The sequence below is a fragment of the Scaptodrosophila lebanonensis genome, unplaced genomic scaffold (genome assembly GCF_003285725.1).
Source record: "Scaptodrosophila lebanonensis strain 11010-0011.00,11010-0021.00 unplaced genomic scaffold, SlebRS2 tig00001410-arrow-pilon, whole genome shotgun sequence".
Lineage (NCBI taxonomy): Eukaryota > Metazoa > Arthropoda > Insecta > Diptera > Drosophilidae > Scaptodrosophila > Scaptodrosophila lebanonensis.
Window position 1 is genome coordinate 3621290 of NW_022060738.1, and position 23850 is coordinate 3645139.

A 23850-nucleotide genomic window follows, 5' to 3' on the forward strand; every position below is an offset into this window, starting at 1 on the left:
GTACTTAACACCTAAAACAGATTTCTCAAATTTATACAATGTCCAAAATTATTTAACAAACTTTGTGTAACGAATGAAATTTCTGCAAGCGAAACAAAAATACAAGCTAATAAAATGCATAAAATATTAAAAGAGTTAAAGGCGAACCACATCCAAGACAACCAAGAAAATTGACTGATGAGTAACACATTAAGCAAAGCAAATAATTGGTGCTTCAAAGTTGTCGATTGACAGCTAAAGACATTGCTGATACCACCGTTGGCATTTCTAATAGATTAGTCAACACCATTTCAAGAGTGAAATTTGGCTGAAAACAAGGGGATTATCATTCCACAATCACTATATTCGCATGATTTAGCTCCATGGGACTTCTGGTTACTTAATGAATTGAAAATACTACTCCAGGTACACCGTTTTGATAGAATTTAGAAGATTCAAGCCGAATCGAAGAAGGTACTGAATGCTATTGAGAAATTGGTTTACCTGACTGCTTTGAGATTTTGAAAAAGGCGATAAAATGTATATTATTGAACAAATAAAGATTTGAAAAGTTATAAATACATATATCCACATGACTAGACGAATCCAAATCACTACATCCATTCGTCTGTCTGTTTCAATAGACAGTCATAGAGCAATTGCGCTAAGAAGTTGATTCGAGCCTCCTTGCTGACGGGCACAGATTTATGCCGAACATGTCTGATCATTACATCATATATAGTATGTAGCTGCCACAAAAGGATATGATTTGAAGAGACTTTTATAAGTTGTTTTTATACACTTTTCAGTGTAGGGTGTAAAAATCGTAGCAGCTGTTGAAAAATGCTAAATCCTTACCTATTCCTGTTGCTCCTTTTAAGACACTAACCTGTGTCTTTTTGTAAACAACATTCCTGGTATGCTCTATTGTAATCAGGTATGCCTGTAATTTGAGCAAGTCAGGAACAAATTCGGAAAAATTTCTTGTCATGCTATTTAAAAGTAAAGTTCTTCCACGTCGTTGCATGCGAATGTTCCATCATTGTGGCTCCTTTTATCGTACGTGTTGCAAACAAAACATACATACAAATGTGTGTATGTGTGTATGTGAGTGTGTGTGTGTGTGTGTATACATATACATGCACATGGCAACAATGTCCGAATGCTATTGAAATTTTCCACTTGAGTTTCTCGTTGCAGCGCTCATTCATGCATGCCGAACATCTTCCGCTTATTCCCGACATATGTTTGAGTGTTTAGTTCTCTTAAACATAATCTCAATTTTCATTTTTCACCTGCCTAAATGGTCGGGGGCCGACCCGCTTGTTCGTCAGCCCGCATGCACTTTGGCAGGCACCTTTCAATCTTCAATCTCTGATGTCTTGTGCCTGCGAATGGGTCTCTTTATGGCTTATCAGCCTTGGAAACAGCAACTGCGGGACGAACGACCAACTCAAAAGCAACAATTTGTCTATTATCTGGCCAACTAATTTTCTACTTACCAGGCATTTCGACCAGAGGACGGGAGAGTGAGCGAGAGATTGAGGGATCGCTCCTTTACAGTCGATCTCGGCTGCCTTTTATTTTTATTTTCCATTTTATTTTTTTGATAAATGTGCAGTGACGACGGCTGTGTCGGCAAATCCGCTCAAGCCTGATTAAGTGAATTATTATGCCTGCCCCTCAACAGTCTGTACGCCACTCACACACCTGATAAACGGCGCCCTCTCTTTCTGGCCGCAGTGTGTTCGTCATGCCGGTGTAGACACACAAGAAGCAGTCGATGCCGTAGCACCAACAACTATCAAATATTGTTTATGTTTCAACAAATAGACATTGCTGCCACCACCCTGGCACATGCACGCACACACATAAGAACACAAATACATACGAATATACGCACACACACACATTGGTTTTTTTCTAATCAGCCAAACGCTTGCTTGTTGCATTTGTATCTCGTACCTGCTTGACCTGCTGCTGTGTATCTGTATTTGTTGCATTTTGCTGCCTCGTAGCACGCTGTTGCCGCTGCTGCTGCCGCTGCTGCTGCGCTTACTCTTGATCCATTTCCATTCCTATTCATTTTGTACGTGCGTTCGTGTTGCTCATTACGCGCTACTGACAAACTGCATTGTGTGTGTCTATATGTCTATATACAGTAGAACTTCATTGGCATACAATTTAGGAAAAGTTATACGAACTTCTGACTCGATTTTAATAGTTTAGTAAATCGAAATGCAGATATACTTCTCATTTATTTCACCAGCATTCACTTGCGAATCCGTGAATCAAATTAATTCCCCACAAATTGAAATTAAAATTATTTTTGTTCAATTTTTAAATATTTTTAACTACAGCTCTATTTCTTTGGTTTAAATAAGTCTGTTGTAATAGTATGGCAGGACTAACTTTTCTATCAGATCCACACAATTTTGGTGTTGCTTTCAAATCATTTAAAACCGAGTTGTCTAATGTAGGCCCTACTGTATTTGTATCTTTTATCTTTTTCACATGCTGCCATTGCTTCATTGAAGTTTTTTTTATGGCTTCATACATACATACGTTTCATTCTGTTTGTTGGCTGCTCAGTCACGTCAAATCTCCCGGGGGCTCATACGTGCCTTATGTGCCTCATTCTTCTTTGTGGCTCGTACTGCTCTTAGTTGCATATTGCTGGTGCTGTTCTTCTTGTTGTTGTCATGCACTGAAATTAATATAACGTTCTTTTCTCATAGAAGTGAGTATCAAGTATAATCTTTGAATGCTGGTACTATAATTTAAGTGCTAACACGGCCATTGCTTGGAAACCGAACCGAAACCCCCCCCTAAATTTTCTTCCTTAGCCAGCCAGCTATAAAGTAAACATTTTTAGGTCTTAGGATTTCCGCGAATCTCTACACTGGCGAATCATTTCAATTAAATTACTTCAGACAATTTTTATGGCGCAATTTGTAAAGAAGTCGCCCTTTTTTCGACTTGTAGCTATGACATTGACGTTAATGGCAATAAGCTCTAATATTTTTTTGGCTGATGTGCGCCATTTCTTGAAAGCGCAAAACTGACGGCACCCAACATGCGAAGCCAAACACGTCAGGTTCTCGTTAAGATAAGCGCGCTTGATTTATAAACTTTGATAAGCGCATTCTGAAATCAAAGTGGAATTGCAACAGTCGCATGCAACTCAAATCGGCGCCTCTAATGTTGCAAATACATAACTAAATATGTATTGTATGTGCAAATATTGTACATACATGTACATATTGAAAAAGTAGCAGGCACGACCTGTCCGCCGACAAAGACGTGGCGAAGGAACCTCCTTACTTCAGTCCTGGCACTTCTGGCACACGCCAGCTGTCGTCTTTTTGGCCTTTTCGTGGCCGTGCCCAACGGGAATGTAGCCAACTGCATGGTTGCCTGGTTAGGCCCTCCTGGCAACCGCTTCTAACCGCCTGCTGCTTAATTTTTTATTTTTTGGGATGCAATAAATTCTCGACATGCAAAGGCAATAAAATAGCAGTAGACGCCGTCTCATTTGCAATTTCGACTTACCCTAGATTCCGCTTCAGCTAGCTAGCCAGCATTTTTTTTTGGCAACCCGCCAGTTGCTGGTTACGTGCTAATAGAAACTGTTGAAGTAACTGTTCTCTTTGTGCTCCGTTTAAGTGCTGGGAAACTCTTACAAGACGAGGACGAGGACAACGACGACGCCTTCAGCGCAAACAATTAAAACGTCGCCGCTGCTGGTGCTGATAAACAATGCAGATAACCCGATGACGTTGTGGATGAGGACGACCACACAGTTCCTGTAGACAGTCAGCTCAGCATATGCTGCTGGCTCCTCTTCTACGACCTCTCATGCCAATAAATTACAAAAATGCCTTTTTACCTTGCCTTCTCATCTGACCATTGCCAGTACCAAGACAATTTTTTCATTAGCGCGCTCAAAAAATGTGCAGCCATTTAAGACTCGAGGGGCAGGGCACAACTAAGGACTCAGTATATAGGATTGTACTGACAACTACTGGTATAAGTGCCTGCGAGTACAAACACATACAAAACCATTTCTACAATTGTAAAATTTTAACAGCTTTTTAGGGTGCGCTTGTCCAGAACTCTACTCCTCGAACGAGGTCTGCCTGAGAAAGCGTGTTTTGGTAATTTTTGTTTATTTGTATCATTTAAGTTTTACAATTTAGCAATTAATAGAGTGTTCTTGGGTAACCATATATAAAGTTTTAAATTTTCTTACCGTGTTTAATCAAAACCGTGTTAAAACAAAATTAGGTGCACAGCTCTACAGCTATACAGCTCTACAGCTATACAAGTAGTCGTTTATGGCCAACAGCGTCTACATCGTCCTTTACAGCAAGTGAAGAAAACGTAGCAGAAATTCCAAACAAAATATACGTATTGTTGTGATGGTCTTCAAATGTTGTTGTTGTTGTTGTCTTTGTTTTTGCTGTTGGTATTGCTCGTGTTGACTGTAGGTTTTCAGAATTGTATTTTTATTGTGTGCTACTTTGTTACCAATGTGCCGAGTTCCGAATGGCGAGTGGCGAATGCTGCCTGCAGTTGTTGCCTGCATTTTTTCCTTGGCCTGTACGTTGCGGTTGTGGCTGTTGTTGTTGGTGTTGTTGTATAAATAAACCATATGGTTAAAAGCGTAGCGTATTCTACGACCAGCCTGTCTGCCTGCTTTTTAAATGGTTGCCTTCTCTTGGCCATCTTGGTAGTTCGTCGGTTGCTTGATGTGGAGTTCTGCTTCAGCGCTTTTGTAAATGTTTATCAAAATGTCTTGTGCCGTTCGCTTGCTGCTCGCTCACTTGGACAAAGTGTTGTGTACCTGTGGGTTTCTTGTTGTTATTGTTGTTGTTGTTGTTACATTTAAACGTAGAACGCGTCGCACGATCATTAACCGCAAAACATTGTCGAGGTATGTTCGCCTCTTCTATGTAAGATGAGCAGCAACAACAACAACCGAAGCAGCAGCAGCAGCAGCAACCACAACATCATGATCATGTTGTCTGTGCAGAGCTGTTGTTTATTTTGTTGGTGTTGTTATTATTGTTGCGCGAAATTCTTGGAAGCCAGGCGCAAAATATGTTGCACAACACAGAGAATTGCAATTGGCAACAAACTAAGCTGCAGGTCTTCATCAAATGTTTGAATTGTTTGCGCTGTATATTTGCATGAGACTTGGGCAGCCCTCCTCCCCTCCAGCCCGCTTAAGGCGTCACCAGCGGGACTTTGGCGCCGACTAGACGTCAACGCACAAAAAGTTGCTGCCTGCCAAGTGAAAAATTTTCTTGCTGCAGTGCAGACACGCAGTAGACAAACAAGATAGAACGCTACAGTCGAGCAAGCCCGACAGTAAAATAGCCTGTACTCTCCACAAAAAAAGAAAAATTAAAAAAAAAAAATTTAAAAAAAAATTAAATTATTAAAAACAATTAATGAATTAATTAATTAAATTAAATTAGAATATATGTTTATGTTTAGTTTTAACAGCATACATTTACATCACGTACCTATGCGTGTTTATATGCGTGTATGTATGCAGCACAAAGTTGAACCAAAGCAGCAACAACAACAACAGCTGCGGGCAGCGCTGCCGACAGAGGCAGCGCATGAGCAGCGATTTTACTTATGGCTATAACTTTCTTCAGAATTGACCTATCATGATGAAATTTGGCACACGGACACATTAGTACTAACTGGATGTACCTACCAAAATTGATTTCAAAATTCCGAGAATTACGGAAGTTATAAGAAAAAACACGAATTGCGGGGGAGTGGGGGGGTGCATCGAAAAAAAACTCAAACTCGTACTTTCTCGGTCTTAGGAGAATATGGAAACCAAGTTTGGTTATTCTAGCTCTTATACTTTCTGAGATCCTTGCGTTCATACGGACAGACGGACAGACAGACGGACAGACGGACAGACGGACAGACGGACGGACGGACAAGGCTATATCGACTCGGCTTCTCATCCTGATCAAGAATATATATACTTTGTGGGGTCTGCCACGCCTCCTTCTGTGTGTTACATACATGCGCACAAAACTAGTATAGCCTTTCACCCTTTGGGTACAGGCTATAAAAAGGAAAACAAGAGCAACATGAACATCAATGAATGACGGCGGCAAAATCGTAAAGCAACATACATACATACATACATAGATGTATTTAAATAAATAGACACACACATATTTGTATGGCGCTAGTCTTGTATTTAAAATCGATCGATTTTATGCGCTGCGACATGCCGTAAATCACACGCCGTGCCTGCCGTGCCACCGCCAGGCAACGCCGCATAGGCAGGGCAGCACCATCAGCAACAGCAACAACTACAACAAGAACAGTAAATGACGCACTTCGTCCAATAGCTCACCATAAGTATAAGAGCTTTCTGTTCAGAGTTCCCTGCCCTGTTTGTGGTAAATTAAATGGCTCGCATTCTGGTCCGCATTTGAATTCCATTTCATGCTATTGGCAATCAAATCTACATATCGTTATTTATTGTATCGAAAAGCTAAGAAGTCTAGGAATCGATAAGATTTTTAGTTACAAAGTGCAGGACATTCAATTTGAAATAAGGAATCTGTATCTAAATTGTGATTCCAATTCCAACAATTAATATTTGTGCTTGACGGATCTGATTAGATATTTTTAGTACTTTTCGAACATTTATTTATTTCCACAAATTAAGCGATATACTAATTACAAATACAAATCTATTTGTATTGTAAGTATTGTACAATTATAAATTTTTTGTAAATGTTACTGATTAAAAATCCGAATAATCAGTGCATATAGTGCTGGTATAGCTGAACAAGCTCTTGTTCAAATTATTTGCCTGTCTGGCCATAACTTAAGTCTTTCTTACAGAAATATTGACTGTACAGAATATTTAAAGTACATATGTACATATTTTATTCTTCCAATGAACCTATACATCTGGTTATCATTCAGATAGCCATTTTGCAGTACTTGGCCACATTCCAAGAACAGTATCTTTTATAAATACACTGGCTCCATATAATTAAATGTTTAAAATGCACCGAGAACACCGACAATAACCACTGCAGTGCATTTAATCACATGTTTGCAGACACGCGGAGCGTTGGATATGTTTCAATAAATTCCAGCAAATCAAAACATAGGTATAAAGCAGTTTGCTTTCGGTAGGACAGGGGAGGTGTGGGTAGGTGCGTAATGTTTAATGAATGCGCGAATGCCTCAAGGCGGCCACATACATAAGTCAATGAAGCAACCACAACGATGAGCAGAAGCAGGAGAACATGGTTTTTGGCTTCGCCCATGGGCAGCAACCTCTGATGGTGAAGTAGCCTGGCCCTTAGGACAAAGGAGCGCAAGCGCAGAAGAAGTAGAAAAAGAACCAAGCCAGAAGACGTTATGGTTCATAAAGCAAAGAACAAGAAGAAGAAGAAGAAGAAGAGAAGGAAAAAAGTAAAACAACAACAGCCGCAGCAATGAGTCCAAACATTGGAAAAACATCTGCTGTTGCTGCCAGTTGATGAACTCAATTCATGTTGTGTCTGTCTCACTCCCTCACTCTATCACTGTCCCTGTCCTTGTCCCTCTATGTCTCTCTTTTGCTCTCTCTGCCGGCCTTTTCTTGGTCGATCGTGTTGTGCGCAGGCGCAAAAGCATTTCAGCTCAGCTCTCCGACTTGGACTCACTGTCTTCAATGCTTTTCCATTTATAATTCTCATGCCTGACTGCAATGCACTTTTCCCTCATTTCTTCCGCTCCCCCTCGCGCAGCCACTGCAGCTCGGTGTCTTTTTTAATTTGGTTCACAAAATACCGCGCGTATGATGTTGTTGTTGTTGTTGAAATTCTTTGCCAACGCTGCCTCTTGCCGTGACTACTTAAAGACCTACCGTCCCTGTTTCTTGTGGGTCCGTCCGCTGGTCCCCCTGTCCGCTCGTCTCGGCTTTATACAACCGTCTGGCACTCGCTCGATTTTTGACAGGTGGTGCTTATTTCTACACACCACACAGCCAGACGACAGGCAGCCACACAGCTCATAAAATTGTTGGAGTTTGAGTTTTTGTGCGAACGACTTTTGGTCTTGGGTTTGGTTTTTGGGTATAGTTTTTTTGAATGTATTTTTGCCTATTCATAAAAATGAAAATGAGTTCAGGCAGCCGAGGCAGACAAAAGATTGTGGCGGGCGGCATATGGAGTATGTGCTCGAAGGATGCTGCTGTTGCTGCTGCTTTTGCTGGCTGGACTGAGCTCTGCTTTGCTCTGCTCTGCTCTCCTCTGCTGTTCTGTTGTTCCCTGTGTGTCTTGGCGAAGGGGCATTGCACTTTATGAAATTAGTTTTTGTTAGTCGCATATTTTCGATGATTACTTGCAGAAGACTAATTGGATTCTCTTCTCATTTCAGAGCAGTCAGCAACATGCGAGCCACGCGGCATTAGCCCCCCCTCTATTATAGAATAAAATCAACGAAGCTTCGAATGAAAGACTTGAGACCACAGACGGCAATGTCGCAGCAGACCTATTCAGCACATCCAGCGCTGGCAGCGGAACCACTGGAGGCCTGCAGTCGACAATACGCGCCGGCGACGAAATCAGTAACCCCAGTAGGGACGGGACGGGAAACGAGTAGGCGGCATACAAAGGCCACACCCAAAAAGTTCACAGCGAGCAGAAATTGTGCGACCCATGGGCAAATGTCCAGTCCAGACAAAGACAACTGCTCCTTGTCGTCCGCCTCATCCTCTGCCGCCGCCGCCGCCTGCACACGGAAAACGCAACCGGTGCGAACAAATTATGCGGCCGTCGATGATGACGATACCATCGACGAAGATGATGTGGATGATGTGAACTTTGGAAAGATTGAGAACGGTGATGATGAGACTAAGATAATTAGAAATATAACCAAAGACTGTGTAAGCATCACACAACAGCAACTACAACGACAAGCCACGGAAACGACAGCAAGCGCCGCCGCTGATGCCTCCGTAGATGAAACGGATCATGTGCAGCAGCGTTTAAAGCGGCACACGACATCAACGCACAAGACGTCAAATAATCACCATCAGCTGGATGGAGGAGGCGGTGGCGGTGGCGGTGGCGTTGGAGGACGCGTTGGCTCCATCAGCGACCTGAGCAGCGTCCGCAGTTCGCCCTCAGCGAGCACCGTTTCCTCGCCGTTGTCGACACCCACGCGCGGGGCGCCTATTCAGTTCCAGCACAGTCACCAGCACTGCTGTCAGAAGGGAGCAACAGCGCTGGGGGCTGAGTCGAGAACGCGGCAGCATCTTCACCAGCCACACCATCACAGTCATGTTGCACACCAACACCAGCATCATCATCAGCACCAGCACCAGCATCATCATCACCAACATCACACGGCGGCATGTGGCGGCGGTTCTAGTAACCCGACGTCCAGTGGGATCTGCAAAAACAAAAAATTGGATCCGCGCTTTAACCCCTCGCCGTATCGCCAGCTATTGCCCATTACGTTGTGCCTGCTCTCGTTTGCGACAGTCTTTACCATACTGATACTTTACATGGATACGACAGGTGAGTAAACAGTCTCTAATAGTTGCATTCCATAGCAGTAAGTGTATGGTCCGACAGGCAAATAATTTGCACACAAATTTGTCGAATTTTCTAAGTGTAAGAACTTTAGGCTCATGTTACATTGAATGTTAGTTTTCAATCTCAAGAAGTCTCCTGGCTGTTAACTTTTGAAGGCCTTGCTTTATTTTCGTACCTGAACTATCATGACCGTGGCTTAAGTAGACAGTTTGAAAATAGGTCTGCAAAGTGGAAATGTTAAAAGATAAATTAATTAGGTTTGTAAGGTGTCTATTGCCATTATTAATGAAAGCGGCCTTTCTAACACAAATCTTTCTTCTTCGTGTAACGTTGTAATAGCTAGTAAGATTCCCAAAAAAACTCTCTAAATAATTCACTTAAGATTTAAGGGCTAGTTTGTCTGCAAAAGGGCGATAGGTGCGCTAGAATTTTATCAATCAATATCTGTTCAAATGGCTAGCATGCATTAGAGTCTTGGCCACATCAATTGTTCATAGGGATACGACAGGTGAGTGTCTAACCAGTCCCCGGTGCCGCGCCGATATCAGCGCCTGCTGTTTATTATTTATTTAAATTTGATATCTTTGCCATATGTTTCAGCTGTTTTTTTTTTTTTTTTAATTCTTAATTTTTGTTTTGTGGAGTGCATTTTTTCCATTTGTTTTTGTCCTCTTCCACCGGATGTAGGCTGTGTTTACTCGGGTTCTGCTGTTGTTCCGTGTTTTTCCTGGGCACACTTTTGAGATTAGTTTACTTTAGCGTCGTCGTCTATTAACTGGCCATCGGGGCACGGCTCTAATATTAAATGGCTTTCTTACATAGACTGTCAATGTCGCTGTTTACTTTGGATCTTTTACCACAGCTTGGCTAGTAGGATTTTTTTTATATTTTATTTGTAATATTTTTTTTTTTTTTTTTTTTTGCAAATGTCTTTGACGTGGGCGTGTGCAGCGGCGTCTGACGCAGTGGCGCTTCCTGTCAGCAACAACAACAACATATACCCCAGGCAATGCCTCACTTGGCAACAAGCACATCTGTCGTCGTCAACGCCATCGCCTGCCTCGTAGACCGTCTAGCTGCGCCCCAAACATTTGGCTGCCATTACGGGTTTGTTGTTGTTCCTGTTGTTGTTGTGGTAGTCGTTGTAGTTTGATGAGCTCGTTGGCAGCCAGACACGTGCCTTAGTAGCAGCTTGTCTACAAAGAACGCCGAACGAAGGTTAAAGAACGTTAAAGGAATATCTAATTGCTATTTTTGTGGCATTTTAAACGCGCTATTAATAAAGAACTTCAGTAGCTTATTCTAATGCCGCGAGTAGTTGGCTATGTTAATGCTACATAGAAGAAGAAAATGCAAGGGGCAACAATAAACTATTATTATTATTTGATTAATAGTAATAGCAACAAAGTGATGAAATAATATTAAAATAATTCAGGGCAGCATTAGGCTGTAGTGGCTCTGCAAATCATTGATTTAAGCGATTTATCGATTCATTTGGCTGAAATAACACGTATTCGCGGGTTTGTTAGGCTAACCAAAAAGTGTGGCATGAAGTGGATTGTGGGACTTTAAGACAAGTTTCAATTGAATGTGCCACGGAGGAGATCAAAAGAGAAACCGATTTTCTTTTCAAAATATGTTTGAAAATAGCAAGTGTTGCAAGTGTCTTAATTTATCTAGCAATCGAATTAGATTGGTCCCATATTTGCAGGCCATCCAAAATGTAAATTGAATTGAGTTCGAGAACCCAAATGCTGAATTTCAAATGCACAAATGTAAGTCCATTTGTAAAAATCTGATGGAGAAACCAAATTGATTTTGAGGGTTATACTCGCTTTCGAAACAGCGAAGCATTTCAGATAGAGTCTTTTATATGAACCAAAATAATCCCGATTTGCTATCCGAATATCATTCTCTTAGAGTTACAATAATACATATTGTTTGGTTTGTTTAAGAAGAGCTTTCGGTTGCAGACTTGCAGAACTTTTCGAAATCTCAGCGCATTTCGAGTTCCTCTTACATGGCCCTGGCTGACTCATGCCGGGCCTATTAAAAGTCCTAAACACGTGTGAGCAACACATCTCTGTATCTAGAAAATACTAGTTGATGGATGCTTTACGATTTTCCTCAAAGCTGTCGGATGAGGCAATTTCTTTTAATTTGCTAAAATAATTTGTTATTGCGCTGTCGCTGTCGCTGAATCTGTAGCTTTTTCCATCTACGCTGTACGAGTATGTTGTAAGCTCTGTGAAGCATCGTCAGGTCTGGATGCCCCACCTCCGGCCTAGTTGTAGACACATTTCGTCGGTGTCTAGCACAATAAATTTGCTTAATTTGTGTTATGCGTGCACTCAATGAAAGCGGAAAGCAGTTTACAAGCGAAATTGTTTTGCACATGAGCTGTAGCTGTGGCTGTGGCTGTCGTTGCTGTGGTTGCCAAGTGGTGGCTGCCTCTCCTGAATCCGGCTTGCTGACTCATGCCAGTGACTAAAAGCAAACTAAAAATCAATGTCAAGCCATTGTCTTTGCAGTTTTTAAACAGCCTCACTTCATTTCATTCATTCATTCATTCATTTAGCTTCGCTGAATTTTAAAATTCCGCTCAAGTACTGGTAATTTTCGCTCATCGCTGTCATGCTTCCTTTCCGCCAGGCCGTGCTTCGCTTCTTCCGCAGCGCCAGCATTTTGTCTTTGTCTTGGAATTTATGCAAATTGTGCAACGAGTTGAAATTTTGTGAGACAGCCACCAACACACTGAAACGATGCAGTCAGCTGATGGCTGACGAACGGGCTGTCAGTGTGTGGGTGCATGGGTGTTGCCGACCGCCTTCCACCCACTTGGCAATGGGTTTGACAATGCACCATTCTGTCCCCGTTTCCTTTTCGGCTTGCTCTCCTCTGTTATTAGGGCGGTCGTCATGTCAACTGGACAAGAGCTCCTTGGCTTCGTTGTTGTCAACCGCACTTGACAAGGAATGATTTGTATGATTTGATGATTTTTATACTTAGTAGAGCTCTATAAGCTAGAAAAGGCCGAAAGAATTTTGTGAACCAAAATCTACAGTTTTACAAAAATTAATAAGACTACAAAGATTACAATCTCTATCTATAATTTAATTTTATAAAAAATATTAAAAATAAGTTGCATCTGAATTAAGATCAAACAGGATTTTATGAAAAACACGAATTGCGGGGGAATGGTGCATCAGAAAAAATGAACAAACTCGTCCTTTCTCGGGTTCAGAAGAATCTGGATACCAAGTTTAGTTATTCTTCCTTTTGTACTTGCTGAGATCCTTGCTTTCATATAGGCGGACGGACGAACAAACGGACACGGCTATATCGACTCAACTTGTCACCCTGATCAATATATATAACAAGTAAAAAAGCTAAAGTCGGGTGTCCCGACATTGAAATACTCTGTACATATGTTTAAAATAATTATAGAAATTAAAAAAATTAAGAAAATTTAAAAAATATTTGGATCGATTTTACCTCTTTCGGTATTCGAACTCACGTAAAGGGTGTATAATTGCACATTTACATAGCAATTGCGTCTGTGTGAGCAATTGCATCTATTCGTGTCTGTGTAAACATGTTAGCAGTCAACCAAAAAGCAACATCAACAACAGCCGCGGGCAGCGCTTGGGCAGCGCTGCAGCAGCAAATATATTTATGGCTATAACTTCTTGTTAAATCGATCTATTATAGTGAAACGGACACATAATAACTTACTGGGGGTATTTGCAAAATTTTAGTTCGAGATTCCAAGAATTACGGGAGTTAGAGAAAATCGCGATTTGCATGGGAGAGGGGGGAGGGAGGGAAATTCCAAAAAACATTTCTGCGTATTCACATAAGGCATCTTGGACTTTACATTTGATATCCCTAGGTCTTATAGATATAGGCGATTATACGAACACCGTTACGGAAAAATCCCCTTAGGGGGGAAGTGGGGGGAAAAATCAAAAAAATAAAACAAACTCGCATCCGATTTTGACGATCTTTATGTCGTTGGACGCTAAATGAAACGGCGGATTCCAAAATATTAGCTATGACGTCCAAAGGCTTTAAAGACTCCTTCCCAGGTTCGAAAATTTGATTTTCAAAGTGACATTCAAATTTATATGTGGTCGGAAAGTTTGCTTGAATTCGCAATCTTTAACCAAATCAGCCAAATGCACGGCAGGATAGTTCCCAAATCACTGGGAGTAGGGATTTAGAAATGAGGTGCTGTCCATTTATATTTACATCGCCGGGAATGTTCTTGGAAAGTTAACTTGAATTCGAAATCTTCAACGGCCGCCAAATCAACGCCAGGATAGTTCCCAAAAAACTGAAAGTAGGGATTTCGGCTTGGAATTAATTTCTAACTTATTTGGAACTGTAACATAATGAGGAACCGTAACAAAAGCAAGTATTTTCTTCGAGCATCAATTTGTAGAGTGACGGTGGCGAGATATTTTCAGTTTTATTGCCTCACTGATGTCTCTATCATGTTTGTTTGAGCAAAAGGATTTATAAATCGTATTAATACAAATAAGACCAATGCATAATTTAGAGGGCAGCAGCACAAAAGCCAAGTCGCTAAGCATCGACATATGCACATAAATTTTACACGTTCCGTGAACAAAGGTTCGTTTCTTTTTAGAACTTCGAAGAGAAATTTTGTTCAACTCATGCAGTCGCCGACGAGGCAGTCAACAAAAATGCGCTTATTCAAGCGACATTTTTTGGGCACACATTTTCAGAGCTTGGTTCCCAAGCCATAAGCCATAGCCGCCACCTCTTGGCCATGACGCTACAGATTGAACATTTTGGAACACACAGATTCTGGTGCGTCTTGCCTACGCTGTTTGTATTTATTGCTGTTGTTGTTGCTGTTACGGGCTTATAAAAAGTATTTCGTTCGTCTTTAAAACATTGCCGCCGTGGCCTTTGCCCAAAATCCATCGGTTAGTTGTCAGAGTCACGTTCCAAAGCTGGTTGCAACATTTTCAAGCACTTGAGGTTGACATTGCGCGCAACGACTGCTGGAAACATCACGACTTCGTTTGGTAGAATTAGTCTCGTATATAATTGTGGCAACCTCTAATACGTACTTGCATTTATTTTCTTTGATTCGCTTGGATTTCATTTCTAGTTGTGAGCAACTTGCCTCTTCTTTTCTATTGTTTGCAACGTCTTTCGCATTTTCCAAAGAGCTTCTTAATGTTCTATTTCGTCTTCTTGAGTGACTTACAACTAATATTTCAAGGGGCTAGGTAGTGTTTTTGCTCAGTTTCCATAGCTTTAAGCCAATTTTCGCTTCGTTAATTGCACGATAATTAATTCGGCAAAATCATGTCTGTTTTCGTTGTTGCTGTCTATTTGATTTTTAGCTACAATAAAACAAATGTAAATAGCAGTTCATTAACAGAAGAAACTATTGGTTTTTCTTCTAGTTTTTCTAAATATTTGTTGCGTTTCTTAAACCATTTCTATAACGAGGCTGTATTCCTAACCCGCTCCTATCTGCCTTTCCCGGCTGCAGTTTGTGTGTTTGCCACTTTTAACTTAGTTGTTGCAATACTAATAGAAATGCTTACCTTTAACAACAACAACAGCAAGTAATGGCAAAAACAAAGAGACAAATCGCATTGCCCCAAAAAAGAAAACGTTGCACACTAAACAGACTTGGTAGCTCCCATGTTAGTGCTAGACTCGTAAATGTTTACGTACTCCTAGGTACATAAATGATCAGCCTGAGAACTTGTGAGCCACAACAGCTTTCCTTGTAAATTGCCTTATCCAAAAGCAGATCAGTCCTGATATAGCTTCTTTATTTGAAATAACTCCCATATATTACTAATAATGAGAAATATATTGTTTTTGCTACAAATAGGATATAAATTAAGTTTTTATTTGTTAATCAAGAAACTATATCACATCGTTTCAATAAGATCCACAATTTTGTCATAGTAGATGATGGACTGTGAGAGATGGGGCCGGTACAAGGTATAAAAGAGTCGGTTTTGAATTCGTACGCCTTCTACTCGGCTTCTTTTTATTTTCCTCTGTTTTTGTTGCACATTAGCATTGCTAGGTAGGTGCTGCGTTTGACTGCATTTGGTAAACATGTTGACGGCTTTGGGGCCAAGTGTGATAAGTGGTGAGCGCTAGGGACACGCCCTAAATGTCTGGCACATTAATCATGTTAAGACAGCATTATCTTCACACTTGTGATTACACGCTGTTGTTGCTATTGTTGCTGGCACGGGTAGTGACAATTTGCAAATTGCAGCAACTTTAATTGAAATTTACAACAGGCACATTCACACAGATGCACACACACACACACACACACACACACAGGCACAAATACACGTATGCTTAACACTAATGACTTAATTCCCGTTAAGCACGCAGGCAGAGCTGCGAATGAATTGAATGAATGAATGAATGCATGGAGGAGAGACACCCCCGCTGTGGCCGCTTCTAAGCAGTTCTTACTACTATTACCTACCCTCGTTGCTGCTTTCTGTCCACCGGATGTCACTGACTGAACGCCCTCGCCCCCGCCCCCGCCCCCTCCCCATTCCGCCATAGAGTGTGATTCATAATTTCGTTTTATGGAAATGCAAACATGTTGTTGCATGACAAGCCAAGCTACAAAGCTGCCAAGCTGCCAACCTACCGAACAACCAATCAACCCCCCGACGACGTTGTTCTTTGCCGTGTCATGTGGCGCATGCAGCGATGGACTCTCAAAGATCGGGCCACCAACCGTTGTTGTTGGCTAAAGCGCACGAGCACTCAAGTTGAAAAGCCCGAGCTTAAACGGCATTATCACAGCATGCGCCATCGGCCAAGTCTTTCCAGGTCTTTCTGTTTCTGAGGCTCTTCTTTTCACTGCTCCGACCCGCATTTGGGTTTCGTATTTTCGCCATTGTTGGAACTTGGCAGACGTTGCAATCGCACCCCTCGCACCCCTCCCCCAAACCTCTTCGCCTCCTCGCTTGAGAAATTGCGCAATTTATTGCAGTGTGTGTGTTCCCTTTGGCTCTCATTGCAGTAACATGTTAATATCGCGATAAGAAACAGACAGTTGCCAGTTCGGGGGAGTCGTGGCAGTCGCGGCAGTCGAGGCAGTCGATGAACCTACTTAGATAAGCGCCCGCCCACTGCCCTAGCCTATTAGTCGCAGCCCCTGCTAATAAATCAGCGCCTATACATAACCATTTACCAATAAACATTTGTGTTGTTATCACGCAAGGAACCACATGTAACCCCCAATAAACACGTACTACTTGTATTCCAAAAGCAGGCCATTCCGACTAGCGTTAAACGGGCAATTACAATGCCGGCTTGCCCTGCCTGCTTGTAGGCCATATTGATTTCTGAATAGTACAAGTAATAGACATAAAAACATAATACATCCACGACTTGCCTCGACTTCCTTGCCTCTAGAGCCATTGAACTAGTCCATGCAACACGCACGCCGCACAGCGCCAGATTGAAGCTTGTGCTGCTCGTTGTCGCTCATTACTCAACGAGGGTAGCATTGCGATGTTGTGGCTGCAGCCGTTGCAGCAGAGTCGTGGTCGTAGTCGTCGTAACAAAGGACTATACATGTTTGGGAAGTTTTTAGGCCTAGTATTCATACCCTATGTGCACGAGCATATGGATTTCGCCCCAAAATACAGCACCAATACGGTGGTGTTTCGAACGCAAATGATTTTTAATTCGATGCTTCAACCGGAATCCAATTCCGCATATTCTGAAAAGCGATTGATGTTTATTAATTTTCGAAGTGGCAATCATTCGCGCCTAAAATAGAAAACTTTTCTCAAGTTCTATTCGCGATAATTTCATGGAATTCAGAAACGTGTTCATCCCACTAAATACAATATCTATATATTTGTGCTATACCGTATAATATGAACCAATGGTAAAGCATTGCAGCCAATTTCGTTTTATATTTTGTTTAAAAATAACTCCGAGAATTACGAAATAGACTTTTCTTATCTTTATACTACCCGGTCAGGCCTGAAAATTATATTACTGAATGAGAGCTAAGAATGTTAATTCTTCATAAACAAATACATACATGTAGTCATCAAAAGAGAGAACAATATTTTATTTGAATTGTTCTTTAATTTCGATTCTGACCATTATTCCCTTTATGGGCATATTTGAAGAAACCTGGATCGTCTGATGTCCAGTCTAATTAACTTAGGCGTACAAAGAGCATTGTGAAGTCGTATAGAGGCTAGAAGGCTAAATCGCTTACCCCTGTTTCCTAGTTGTTTGTACAACTTTAAGCAGCTGAATAATTGAAAATGCTCTATTTTGCTTCTGAAGTTTTCGTTCGCATTTTTTATTCGCCGACTTTTGTTGAGTTATTGAATAGGGCGTGCACCAGGCCCAACCCCTCATCCAGGTCCTGCGCAGCCGTGGGCATAACTTTTAGTGCGCCGTCATGGCCGACGCTTAACCGCAATTAAACGTCCTCTCCTTCTTCTGTTTGCTAACTTATGCCTTTATTTTACTGTCTGGGTAATTTGTCTTGCCACCCTGCCAATTGAACGAGCGACTCGCGCCGTAGATCGGACCCCTCATGAAAATTAGAAATGTCAGCTTTTGAAGCCGAAATTACTTTGGCCCTAGGCGGATTTTGCACTTCATGTGGATTTACATATGTCGAGTTTCTTTTTGTTAACGGTTTTATTGCACAAAAAGTCAAGACGCAGCAGCTGTCGATTTAGCTTCGCTTAATATCAGGTTGCCATTACAATTCATGCTGGTAGTCTAGTCATCATCATCAACATCAGCAGCAGCAGCATGAGATCTTTACAAATTCATCGAGCGTCTAATGCCTTCAACAATTTCGTTTGCCGCTTGTTGTAATCTGATCCCCCCGTTACATTAACCCCCCTCCCAGTATTAAATTTCCACTACTAATAGCCGCATACATTTTCTTTTTCTTTCATTTGGAATTGGTCGTAACGGCTAGGCTCATTGCTCATAAACTTGTTCGCTCGCGCCCATAACTTGGGCCATTTGGTGCACTTTCCTTCAAATGATGTTATATATTTCCAACCTTAATTAGCACAAGTTTTCACTTGAGCATTTTTTCATTGCCGCCGACTCAGGTTCTGCCAACCAAAATGCGCGAAATGTCTCCGTTCGACCAAATTGCTCGGCTGTTTTATGGGCGCTGGCCGGGCAGCTATATTGTAATAAACTTTATGGCCGTTTTGTGTCAAAACGAGCCGTTGGGCAAAAAGTTTTTTGGAAATTAGCGTGCCAAAATTTTGCGACAAGGGGTGGCACGGTTGAGAGTAAGAGTAGATCAATGAAATGGAGGTTGACTGGGCCCATTAAAATATTTCAATTAGCATAAAATACAAATATAGCTCTTAAATTATACTACTATAGAAGCATGACACTATCTTCTATTTCTCTTTCTAATTGGACTGCTTCGAAGGAATCCGAAATGTTGGAGGGCAATGGAATATAATAGAAACAACTTGAACAATTCCCTTTTTAAGGCAGTACTCTTACTTGTATTCAAATTTTAATTCCTACCAATTCTGAAGAAGTCAAGTATTTTTTATAATATTAATTATTGAATCCCTCAGTTTCAAGTTCAATTCTTTTTGATCGCGGACGAATATTCCATTCTTTGAAAAAGTAAATTCGTTTCTTACCCACTAGTTCCCATAAAGGAAGATTGCCTTCAATTAAAGGCATATCGTCCTAGAAATGTTCGTTTTCAAGAGTAGACAAATAAGGTTTCAGTTTAATTTATTCCCAACCTCGCCTACACACTTGTATGTATTATTTGGCCATCAAAACTGATTATCAGTAGACGCCTCTTTGCAGCGTTTGGCCGCTTTTTTAGAGGTCTGTCCGTCCGCCCATTCGAGCAACCACTATACCTACAATTACATGTTATATTTTAATTATTGTGCTGTTTCTGTTTGTACTTTTACTGCGGACAGTCGGATAAAATGAAACAAAAAGTGGAAATTGGCACAAGGAAAGTGTGAAAAGAAAATAAAGCAGCAACTACATACTATACTGTAGCTGGGCAACTAAAAACAAGGCTATAACGCAAATCGGTAGCTTTTTGCTATGGCTTATGGTCGGCTACAGCAGCAGAGTGTTGTGGGCCAACAGGGGTCATGAGCTAAATATCAAAGGCCATGTGTTCATTATAGTTTATGAGCCTACCAATGGCCACATCGGCCGACCGGCCGGCCGGAACAGTTCCAAGGCTTTTTGTGCCCAAAAGTTAGATGGTTGCCAACTTTTTGACTGCGTGGCCCGGCAAATCAGTTGGCACAACCTTGGATTTGACAAGGGTATTGGTATTCACAAGTGTGGGTGAATTTGCGAAATTAATGTCAGACTGGCATGCCAATTCGGAAAACTAGCCACCTCCCAATCACTCCAATTCTCTCCGATTATGAACTAGTTAGTCTAATTGGTTGCACCAGCACCAGGGCCAGCACCAGCACCACCACCAGCACCACCACCAGCTAAGAGTGAGTGGTTGTGCCAATTTCAAAACGTTCCGCTGCCGCCGGCATTCGAAATGCAAATCTCTGGTCATTGCGCTCCAATTTGCAGCGAAGCGTGGCCAAGTTGGCGCATCGCACGCCATACCAACCAACAATATGGCCACAGTGGTGGTCAGCCTTAGAGTTTGCCTTCTCCAGTAGTGCAATAACTATTAATTAAATGTAATTACTTGTATAATGCAAACGAAATAATGTTTTCCCCTCCATCTATCTATCTGTCTCTTTCAGAAATACGCCATCAACAATTCCGCCTGAACATGTCGCGCGACTACGAACTGAGCAGCGTTTCGCAAGATGATCCCGCACTCATAGCATTCCTGCGCCAAATCCACATGCGCAAATATCCCATGCATCCGGGGAAGGGCACGCCGGGTGTGAAGGCTACCCCCGCCGGTAGCTTCGGCCTGGAATCACAGTCTGGCAATAGCAGCGGCACCGATGGCCTTGCCCCCGCAATGGCCCACTATGTGTCGGATTTGGTGGGCGGCAAGCTAAATGGTGCTGTCATACAATCGCTTACTGGACCGCTGGCCCACTTGATTACGGCGCCCTGGTTCAGCGAACAATTGGATTGGATGGGCGTGCTAGTAGAGCCGGAGCCGCGCTGGTATTTTACATTGCGCAAACAGAATGCGCAACGCGCTCACATGCAAGTGGTACACGCGTGCGTCTCGCCGAACACTTATCCCAAAGAGGTAAGCTTATACTCTATCCAAGAACTTCTATAAATGCAATTCACAAAAAGAGTGATATTTGATTTATAACAAAGAACTTATAACAATTTAAAGTTGAAAACATATAGTAGTAATATACAGTATTAGACATGCAGTCAATAAATTCAGTTTTAAGATTAATGTTCCGTTGAAATTTCATAAACTGAGGAAGCAATTTATTTATTTCCCTGTCAGCTAAAAAAATGAACCGTTCCATTCCATTGAGTTTCTGTTAGATTAGTATTTCTTACAATCGATTGTTTCTTTTCTGTCTTGTTAACGATTTATTTACATGTGTTATTTAATGTCGACTTAAAGTAGAACCAGAATATCATTTTTCCACGAGAATAAGGTATACATTGAGCCTGTTCTGATAAAAACGAACAATCTCTAGTGTTTTTCGTTTTATTCGTATGTTTCAAATTTCATTTGTTTCAGTGTGAAATCTAGTTTTATTTATTTCTGCAACTAAATAAAGCTCTTCCTATGTGTGCCTAGATTAAGAAAATATATGAACTCAATGAGGAGATTTTTAAGCAACAGAAAATATTGCAGAAATGCGAAATAATTAAATGGGTTTAGAAACGCAAAATGTAATGATCATTGCTCCAAAACTGTTTGTAATATTTCCATTAACTTCCCATATTTCAATTGAAAGATAATTTCGCTTCGATATAAATGAATAAGTACTTGCGCCAAAAAAAGAAAGCTCTTCTAGGTTATACAAATATCATACTGTGCTGCACCTTTCGCTTGTTGCATGACTCGAGACTAACGTGTCGTCTTCCACAGATTACCATACACAATGAGGATGTGCGCATCAATAGTCTGCACGATGAGGAGACCTCGTGGTTCAATTCGCGTGTCAAATGCTTTCCGCTCTACACAATCATGCTGGCATGTGAGCGCACCGAATACGATTTGCTCAGTCTGGGCGTGCAGGGGCATGAGCTGGAGGTCAGTAAACCCATCGCTAACATTTGATCGCTTTAATCTAAACCCTTGTCTATTACAGATCTTGCAAACGCTGCCTTTTGACAAAATCAGAATCGACATCATCTCGATACATTTGCTTGAGGATCACGAGGATGTGCACGACTACGTGCAGAGCATAACGAAGTTCCTGGCGGGGAAATCCTATAAATTACAACGCAAGTTCGGTCGCAACTATTTCTATCAGCGCCTCAATGCGGCAAGTCGTACGCGCAAAAAAGATATTCTCCTCCTCAAGACGCCCTAGGGAGCCAGACACAGCGACCGAGACGGAGAAAGCCGGAGAAAGGCAACGACAACAATAATAAGAGAAGCATCTGAAACAACGAAGATGAGGCAGCACACTGACTAAAGAAAATTAGTGAAGACACGCGTTAACTGTTATAAAATGATACTAAACTAAACTAAATACTTAAAATTAAAAACAAAAATTGAAAAACTATCGGCGAACAAAAAGTACAGCAACAAAAATTTAATAACTTTACACTAAAAAAAACAAAACCAACAATCGCGAGCAACGTTTATGTTAATGATAATTATTATATATAAAAGCTATATATATATATATATAACGCATAACGATATATACATATAAATATGAACATATATATTGTATACCACTTAGTTTCTTAGCCTTGTAAAACGATCTTTTCCATAATTTTCCCCCTTTCTGTTTTGTCAAAATTGTTCTTTTGTGCTAAGTGGAAAAATATTACAAAACTAGTTTTTGATTTTTTAAACAAAATTGTGTTTAATGCACATTTCTAAAAATATACCTACATACAAACATACTTGATATATTATAGCTATGGTCGTATTATGATTTGCTATAAGCTATGCTATAAATGTTAAGCTAGGCGTGCCCAAAATTTGTATCTTTATTATTATTATAATTTTTTTGTATAAATTCAAGATCTGCAACAACTTGTGGCAACAATTTGCTAAATGTAGTGCATATAGTGCGTTCACATTGTAACTGTAATGGCTTTGCTAGCGCTCATTATCCAAGTTTATGTCTAAATCGAATGCTTTATCTAATAATTTATAAGTCAACACACAACACTATACCTATATCTATATATACAAGTAAACTAATTTTTAAACTGCGCAAAGCCGAAAAGCGATACACACAACTAATGGTGTTCAATTAGCTGGCAGCAACCAACAATAAAACTTATAATATTTAACGATACAAATATTAAATTATTGAACCAAAACAACTACATACATTCATACACACAACACATACACACCCCAAATATTGTACCCTCGCAATAAATAAATAAACGAAAGAAAAACACGAGCTGCTAAATCTGCTTTCAAAACTCATCTCATATTCATAGCTAAATAAAAATAAGCGCAAGAAAATGCACAATTGATACGAAATCGATCAAAGAACAAATATATAAATACGAGGCAGCATTCGCAACACAACAAATAATACTTATAAATTAGATTGAAAGGCATACACCTAAAATTGAGATTCATTCACCAACTCCTCTCCCTCTCTCACACACACACACACACACACACACACAACAAACACATACACTTAATATGTAGTAGAAAATAATGTAAATGTGGCAACTCTCTAAATTTAAATATGTATTTTCGATTACATTTTAGTAATTATGTATAATTATGATTTGTTTTTTATGTAAACAAATATAATTGCTGCAAACTCATCATACACATAGTCTTAAAAAAAAAAACACACACACACACACATATGTAGAAAAAAAGATAACAATTGGTGACGGTTGTTGGAAGTGCAGAAAATTTCAAACTCGCTGCGCCTCGCCCATACACACACACACACACTCACACGCACTAAAAGGTATAATAGAGTGAAAAATAAAAAAAAAAACAAAAAAATATTGCATGGCTTAGCAAATTGAAGCGAGTCGGTTCGAATCGCATGAATACTATAATCAGTGCCTTCTTCTTCTACTTACCAATTAGACTTTAAAATGGAAGCCACGTTAAGCTTTTACATTTAAATACACTTAGACT

The 23850-nt window shown here is 40.7% G+C and overlaps 1 protein-coding gene across 1 annotated transcript in view; it reads left to right on the forward strand.

Moving 5' to 3' along the window:
- LOC115630563 (protein Star) overlaps window positions 1-22452 on the forward strand; it is a 33673-nt gene extending 11221 nt beyond the window's left edge. The window contains exons 3-6 of the mRNA XM_030527177.1: window positions 8401-9545; window positions 20360-20826; window positions 21637-21801; window positions 21860-22452. Of these exons, the coding sequence (XP_030383037.1) occupies window positions 8474-9545; window positions 20360-20826; window positions 21637-21801; window positions 21860-22084 (1929 nt within the window). The 5' untranslated portion in view covers window positions 8401-8473 and the 3' untranslated portion in view covers window positions 22085-22452. The remainder of the gene's footprint in view (window positions 1-8400; window positions 9546-20359; window positions 20827-21636; window positions 21802-21859) is intronic.
- Window positions 22453-23850: the final 1398 nt, after the last annotated feature.